At 37.2% G+C, this 8,446-nt stretch overlaps 1 protein-coding gene across 1 annotated transcript; it reads left to right on the top strand.

Moving 5' to 3' along the window:
• Nucleotides 1-1,912: 1,912 nt before the first annotated feature.
• On the top strand, nt 1,913-8,192 carry LOC110870755 (monocopper oxidase-like protein SKU5). The gene is made up of 9 exons (XM_022119912.2): nt 1,913-2,177; nt 2,948-3,057; nt 3,133-3,403; nt 3,539-3,677; nt 4,426-4,780; nt 5,309-5,674; nt 5,765-5,843; nt 6,813-7,003; nt 7,872-8,192. Exons 1-9 carry the CDS (start codon nt 2,034-2,036, stop codon nt 7,978-7,980), a joined length of 1,764 nt encoding a protein of 587 aa, XP_021975604.1. The 5' UTR covers nt 1,913-2,033; the 3' UTR covers nt 7,981-8,192.
• The last annotated feature ends 254 nt before the right edge of the window (nt 8,193-8,446 follow it).

The raw sequence follows: 8,446 nt of genomic DNA, 5'->3' as shown, positions 1-8,446 counted from the left end.
CCGTTGAACGATGAAAAACATGATGAGATTCGGGAGAGTTCTACTGAGGAAGGATCAATTTTGGTTGGTATCTGGCACCTACAACGGTGTTTAGGCGATCTTTTTCCCCTTTCACAAAATGTCACAGTGTTTAGGCGATCTTTTTCCCCTTCCACAAAATGTCAAGGTCACTCTGTATGCACTAAGGGCGCCCAACTTCAATGTTGCCGTTTGGAAGGGCATCTCTACATGAATTGGTAAATATAAGAAACTACTATACATACTATAAAACTTACCTTAAAGTTATAAATATAATTACTACTTTCAAGAATGGGATGGAGGAGTGATCGATAGAGCCATCGTGTCCCCGACAACACTTGAAAATTTTTGGGCCTTAGTCCGTCGCCTAACCCACCCTTAGATTTGGAGAGTGTTTTTTCTTAATATAAAAATAAAATAATAATTAGCAAATGGGATGTGAGTACTCTAATCTATTTAACCATTTCCTACCATATACAACACAAAGCGTTAAAATTATTAGATTTGGAGAGTGTTTTTTTTTAATATAAAGATAAAATAATAATTACCAAATGGGATGTGAGTATCTATTTAACCATTTCCTACCGTATATGACACAAAGGGTTAAAATTATAAGATTGTTTCTCAAAGAAAGTTGAATAATTTCTAATGAAAAAGAAAACAATAAATGAGAAACCCTTTTTATAGGGATTTTCTAAAATTAACAGGGGTGCCAAAATAAAATCATAAATATGGACGTAAATTATGCTAATAAATAATTTACGCGTTATTAGTTAAAAAACTAAAGTCCGGAAGATTGACGAAATTGGTGAAAATTCTTGATTGATGAAATTAGAGCCTTAAATCAAGGATATCGGGTCTAATAGTTGGGTCCAAACACCTATGGTTGTTTGTCATGTGATCCGGCTCATCGAGACCGTTCCGCCGCCTGCTTGTGAGCCCTGTAATTTCAACCGTAGCACCATGAGCGAAGCTTTTAAGGGGCGGGACGCGGGAGGGGGCGGCCGACCCCCTGAACTTTCCGCTCAATAGTAGAGAGTATATAATTTTCGTATAGAAATTTTGGGTATATACGTTTTCGACCTGTCGGTTTTATAGAAATTTTTAGGTCCGGTGACTTCCGCCATGGGCGCAGGATAGAAGGGGCCGGTATGTAGTTTTCGTGTAGAATTTTTTAGGTATATACGTTTTCGACCCCCGGTTTTATAGTTCTTTTAGGCATATACGTTTTCAACCCCAATCGAAAATCTCAAGGTTCGCCACTGCGTAGCACACGTTAAAGTTTAGGTCTTTTCTCCATGTTTTTCTTTAGGGTGAGAGGTGCACTCCCCTCTTAGGGGAGTCCCCTCTCTTACGCATGGCCAATCAGCACGCGCCACGTCAACTCCCCTCTTAAACTCCACTCACACCCTCAATTTGATGGCGGCACTCCTCTCTAAGGGGACTTGCTTTTTTATTCAAAAAGAAAAAAAAAAAAATTTGATTGGTTGAAAAGCTTGTGGGCCACCCTCTCCCTCTCTCCCTTCACGCGATAACCTCCCACCGATCCCATTCACCGAATTGGGTCACCGCAAGGATGGCGGCGATGCCCCGTATACCCTTATCAAGACGATCCGGAAAAGAACCAGCTCTCAGACAGGTTAACAATGAGTTGCATGACATGATTGTGGACTAAAACTTTTGGTCATTTTGAACACAGAATTTGCTTGATGATTAGGCAACTTTTTGACTTTAATAAGACAACTTTTAAGCCAAAGAATTGTCATCCAGCTCAACACAACAAGAAAAACAGGAATGGAAACTGTAAATAAGAAGATTCCCCAACTTTCTCAACAATAAAAAAACCACAACTTGCCTCATTTTTTCAAACTTTTGTCAGCAATGGACCCCAAAAAGTGCAACCCTATTCACATCTTTCACTCATCAATCTGTACATACACTCTCGTTTCATGTTACTTTCCTACAACAATAATAATCCAAATCCCAGATCCCCATAACCCCTTCACTGAGTGTTTATGCAAATGCCATCAAGATCATGGTGGATTTTCTTGAATCTTTTTGTGGGTGTTGTTAATTTTGCTTTTGCAGAAGACCCTTTTGTGTATTATGATTGGACTGTCTCCTACATCACTGCCTCACCGCTTGGTGTTAAACAACAGGTTTTCTTTCTGTTTTTATTGTTGCAATCTGTTATAGTTTTGATCTTTGTCTTGATTAGATCTTGTGGGTTGTGAGTACTTTGATCTTTGTCTTGATTAAAGTACTGATTCGTTTGTCATTTATGTAATTTAATGATGGCCTGAAACAGAGGGTGTTAGGCATAATTGAGCTATGATTCAAGAAAGTAGTTTTTTTTTTTTTTTTTTTTTTTGAGGGGGGGGGGGGGGACTTTATTTTTTATAAGATTATTAATTTATTAAATTGGGCTTGTACAGCTGCTTTAGAATTACCTAGAATTAAATGAGTATTAGGTAGAAGAATTTGGGTGCATTGGTGCAACTTTTTGAAGGATAGCAATCTTTTGCTATGCAATTAATGCGGTAATATATCAGATATTGCTCAAGGACTGATATTTGAGATATAGGTTATCTCGGTGAGATATCGGTAATATTAATATAATGTAGAATTTATATATATAGCAATTTTGGAGGTATTATGCATTAAAAGTGCACTGTGGGTGACCTTAGTTTCAACCAGTTTGAAATCAAAAGTAACCCGGGTTAACCCATACCTTACTGCATAGTTATTAATAGTGCTCATAGTGAGCGCTATAGCGAATAGCGTAACGTACCACTCATGTGTTGCTAATTAATTTTTGGTGCCTCCATAGCGGGCAAATAGCGGTATCATTCAAAAATTCAAAATATAAACCACTCAATTTCAAGATTTGTAACTCATACGGTCGGTCATACCCGTGAATCCTCTATAGGTGATTGCAATAAACGGGCACTTTCCGGGCCCGATTCTGGAAGCAACAACAAACTGGAATGTTGTCGTCAACGTAAAAAACGATCTTGACGAGCCTATGCTTCTCACATGGTACATTTTCTAGACCTCAAAATGTACATTTTCATCATAACAAGTTCTTAGAGGATTTTCCGATTTTCGTTACAGGAACGGGATCCAACACAGAAAGAATTCATGGCAAGATGGCGTATTGGGGACAAACTGTCCGATTCCAGCTGGATGGAACTGGACATATGCGTTTCAAGTCAAAGATCAAATCGGCAGTTTCTTTTATTTCCCTTCGACAAACTTCCAACGAGCTGCAGGTGGGTATGGAGGAATTATAATCAATAATCGAGATGTGATTCCGGTACCGTTTGGGACTCCCGATGGAGATATAACACTCAATATTGGGGACTGGTTTGTGAAGAGTCATAAGGTTAGCATAAGTCATAACTTTATTCATTGTTTGTAACTTGTTGGAGTTTAAACGTAACCTGGATTGATCCATTTAAGTGGGCCGAAATTGCATACGTGTAGTTCATAACGAAGGAATATTTGAATTTGTGAACAGGACCTTAGAAAGAACGTTGAAAATGGAGATGATCTTGGATCCCCTGATGGAATATTGTTTAACGGGCTTGGCCCGTATCGATATGATAGTACCATTGTTCCCGATGGTATTACATACCAGGTGATAAATGTTGAACCAGGTATGTTATTGAGGTTCTTTAAGTTTAAACTTCAAAACTTTTGGGTGTCTGGATGAGCGTTAAATTGATTAATGCGACTCGAAGTTACAATACTCAGCTTTACGTGTTTAGGACTTTAGGTAATAGTGATTCTGCCTTTCAACACGTTCGACCCGTTTCCTTTTAACCTATTCATTGGTTTTACCCATTTGATCTGCTAGATATCATGTAATCGGAATTGACCCGTTCGTCAGTAAATAAACCCAATTTCCCATTTCTAGAGTAAAATGCCATTTTCGTCCAAATGTTTGTTTTTCCGCATCTGGACCCAAAAGGTTTGAAATCTTGCCATTTTCATCCAACTCGTTAACTCCATCCATTTTTTAACGTTAAGTCAAGGGTATTTTCGTCTTTCTAGATAATTTTTGTGATGAATAAAGGGTTTGGGTGGGGAGAAAGTCAATAGAGGTGGATCTTTATTTCTAATAGGGTTTTTTGTTTTTGTAAAAAATGTCTAAAAAAGACGGAAATGCCCCTCATTTAACGGAGAAAAACGGATGGAGTTAACGAGTTGGATGGAAATGGCAAGATTTCAAACCTTTTGGATCCAGATGCGGAAAAACAAACCTTTGGACGAAAGTCGCAAAAGTGGCCAAACCTCAGGGACGAAAATGGCATTTTACTCCTAGTCAAAATAAGCAGATTTTGAAATGAATTTAAAGTTATGATATTCCCTCATGTGATTATTGTTTTACTTTATTTGGAACAGGAAAGACATACCGTTTTCGCGTACACAACGTTGGCATCTCTACAACTTTAAACTTCCGAATTCAAAACCATAATTTGCTTCTTGTAGAAACCGAAGGTTCATACACCGTACAACAAAATTACACAAACATGGATATACACGTTGGCCAATCGTTTTCTTTCTTGGTGACCATGGACCAAACCGGCAGCAACGATTATTACATCGTTGCGTCTCCGCGGTTTTTAAAATCGACAAAAGCCGCAGGAGTTGCCATCTTGCATTACTCGAATTCTCAAGGTCCCGCTTCTGGCCCGCTTCCCGATATTCCTAACGAATCCGACCCGTCATTCTCAATGAATCAAGCAAGATCCATAAGGTTTTATTATAGCAAAACACCTTTAACAACACCTTTTCATTTTCGTTTCTTTCCAAGATTTTCTTGATTATATTATATATTTATGTTTAGAGTAAAATGCCATTTTCGTCCCTGAGGTTCGGCCAGTTTTGCTACTTTCGTCCAAAGGTTTGTTTTTCTGCATTTGGATCCAAAAGGTTTGAAAAACTACCATTTTCACCTGGCTTGTTAACTTCATCTATTTTTCTCCGTTAAGGCAGGGGTATTTTTGTCTTTTTTGTTAACTTAAGGGTATTTCCTCTTTTTTGAATACTTGTACATTATGCTAAATGCTTGTACATAAGGTGAAAAAGACCAAATTGCCCTTTAAGTTAATAAAAATGACGAAATACCCCTGCCTTAACGGAGAAAAATGGATGGAGTTAACGGGCCAGATGAAAATGGCAAGATTTCAAACCTTTGGACAAAAGTCGCAAAACTGGCCAAACCTCAAGGACAAAAGTACCATTTCGCTCTTATGTTTATAACCTTTTATGTTTATTTTTCTAGAATGAATGTTACCGCTGGTGCTGCGCGTCCGAATCCACAAGGATCTTTCAAATACGGTGAAATTACAGTAACAGATGTATATTTGCTCCAAAATCGACCACCCGAACTTATAAACGGAAAAACGCGTACTACGCTTAACGGCATTTCGTTTTTTACCCCTTCAACACCGTTGAAGCTTGCTCAACAATATAAAGTTTTGGGAATATACAAGCTTGATTTCCCGAATAGACCTATGAACCGGCCCCTGGTAATCGACACATCGGTCATTAACGGTACATACAAAGGATTTATCGAAATTATACTCCAAAACAATGATACTACTGTTCAGAGTTACCATTTGGATGGTTATGCGTTTTTTGTAGTCGGGTATGTTTATAACTTTTTATTATTGTATTTAATTTATTATGATTTTATAAGATTAATGGGCTTAATAATTTCTTCGTATGATTATGTTAGGATGGATTATGGAACATGGACGGAAAATAGTAGAAGTGTTTATAATAAATGGGACGGGGTGGCACGTAGTACTACTCAGGTAATCTAGTTGTTTAAACTCGGCGATTATCTATTTTATGTTATCTTGAATTTTTTATTAATGGCAAGATGGGTGGGTTGTGTAACGGGTCAAAACATGTGTGGGTCGAAGCAGGTCATTTTTAGTATGGGCTTAATGAGCCGGGTCAAGTTGACTCATGAACTTCTTTTTCGTATATTCTTGATATTTATCTAAATAATTATTGCATTAATTATGATTACACGCATAATATCATTTGGGAAGGACCAGGTTTGACTTTTGAGCATGGTTGTCGATAGCGAATAGCATAGCGACAAATAGCGACAAGGCACCTATAGGCTACGTAGCGAATAGTGACAAATAGCGACGGCTATTTTATAAATAGCGATTACACTAGAAAAAGAATTTTGCAAATTTTTATATGTATATTACATCAAAATACCCTTGTATATATGCTATTTTACATGCATATTTAACAAAAACCTATAAATCCAGCTATTTTATAGCTATATCTAATTGCTATTTACATCCAAAAAAAAACCTAACTGTCGCTAAATACGCTATTGGTCGCTATGACCCATATAGCGACACTTGGTCGCATGGCTACATAGCGCGCTATAGCCAGTGGCGGATCTTGCCCGTTGAACCTGCCAGGGCCGAAAGACACGGGCACTAAAATTAGCACTACGGCCGAAAAACTTGCCAGGGCCGAACATAGTATATATACAAAATTTCAAAATTTCGATCGAAATGCGGAAAATTAGCACTACGGCCGAAAAACTTGCCAGGGCCGTGGCCCTGCCACTAGCCCACTAAGATCCGCCCTTGGCTATAGCGGTCGCTATAGCCGCTATTGACAACTATGCTTTTGAGACTCGAGTTTTAAACTAGCACACTTGGACTTTTGTAGTTTTGTATATTCATGTAATCACACTTGATAATAGTTTTACTAACGAAAATTAAACTCGCAATATGTTGGTGATTCAACAGGTTTTTCCGGGAGCATGGACTGCTATTCTGGTTTATCTTGATAATGCTGGCTTATGGAACCTTAGAACACAAAACCTAGATTCATGGTACCTTGGTCAAGAAGTTTATTTGAGTGTGATTAACCCTGAAAAAACCGAGCTTCCTTTGCCCGAGAATACCATCTACTGTGGGGTACTTTCAAATTTACAAAAGTAAGATATTAAAACTATGATGTTTCCATAGAGGAAAAATGGGCGGGTTGGGCTGGTTTCGTAATGGTCAAAACAAGTACCTTTTGGGACGGATCGGGTTGACCCAAAACATTTTTAGCCCAAAATTTTGAACCTTCTATAAAAATTTTGTATCTTGGTTTTAAATTGCGTGATGCACTCCGATGCGTTTGATCCAAAAAAAATCTGATGTGCAATGCGAGCGCATCACTTATGCAATGCACTCTTTATTAAAAAAAAAAAAACTAAAAAATTATTTATACATAACAACGTATAAAAACATACGTAAACTAAAACAATGCGTTTGATCCAAAAATCTGACGTGCGATGCGTGCCCATCACTTATGCGATGCACTCTTTATAAAAAAAAACTAAAAAGTTATTTGTACATAAAAAACTTATAAAAACATACTTAAACTAAAACAACTGACGTAATAAGAAGATAAGAGTTGTGCTTTTGGTCCAAATCAAGCATATTAAAATGTTTCTAGGCACCATAAGAAGATAAAAGTGTTTAGGAACCATAATGGTCCAAATCAAGTGGTTCGGAGCAATATTCTCACATCACGTAAACGCAACGCATCAGCTGTGATGATGCGCTCTCGCGTGCGCACATTTTAAAACCAAGTTTAGTATCTTAAATATGGTTACAATATTAGTCTAGTTGCTACTGATTGGGTTGACCCAGAACACTTTTTGTCCAAATTTAAAAAAAAAATATTGTGTTTTAAATATTATTAGTATATTAATCTAACTTCTTGCTAAAGTGAATTAGTTCATATGTATTAAAAATACACTTTGGGCGACTTTCGACCCATTTGACCTTTGAAACTTTATAAATCCAATGCAGGGACCAGGCTCAAAGAGTTCGTTTTTCCGGGGCACCCCCGATTCCTATAATAATTACAACGGTCCTTATAGCATTCATCATCGCATTTGTTGGAGCTTCCACGAGGTAACACCATTGGCATCCATGGTTGAGGGGTTAAAACATCATCAAGAACTAAGTTTTGACACAATTATAGGTTAAAAAATATAGATATAATTGTTCCCATGAATACTACTAATTATGTATTCTTTAGTGTAACTGTAATTAGATTGTAAAAGCTCATTTCTTGTTGAAAAGTCATCACTATATGTTCATTGCTTTTGTTTCGAGTCTTTTTGTGAACTAAAGTTGTACATTGTGCAAAATGTGTGTACAAATCACTTGTTGTAAACGTCCCACAGACGACGACAGAGGATTAAAGAAATTAGCCGTTAAAAAAAGTTGTTGTAAAATGCACTTTAGGTATTTCAGTTGAAGATAAGATAATGTGATGAATCTAGAAAGCATATTGTCAGCATCATAAAACAACAAAAAGCTCTTATCTTATTGGGAAAGAAAAAATAATTGTAGAGGCCCATGGTTCTTTAAGAGAAAAG

Source organism: Helianthus annuus, chromosome 1 (assembly GCF_002127325.2).
Source record: "Helianthus annuus cultivar XRQ/B chromosome 1, HanXRQr2.0-SUNRISE, whole genome shotgun sequence".
Taxonomy (NCBI): Eukaryota; Viridiplantae; Streptophyta; class Magnoliopsida; order Asterales; family Asteraceae; genus Helianthus; species Helianthus annuus.
The sequence above is the reverse complement of the archived record's forward strand: the minus strand, read 5'-3'. Positions and strand labels throughout refer to the sequence as shown.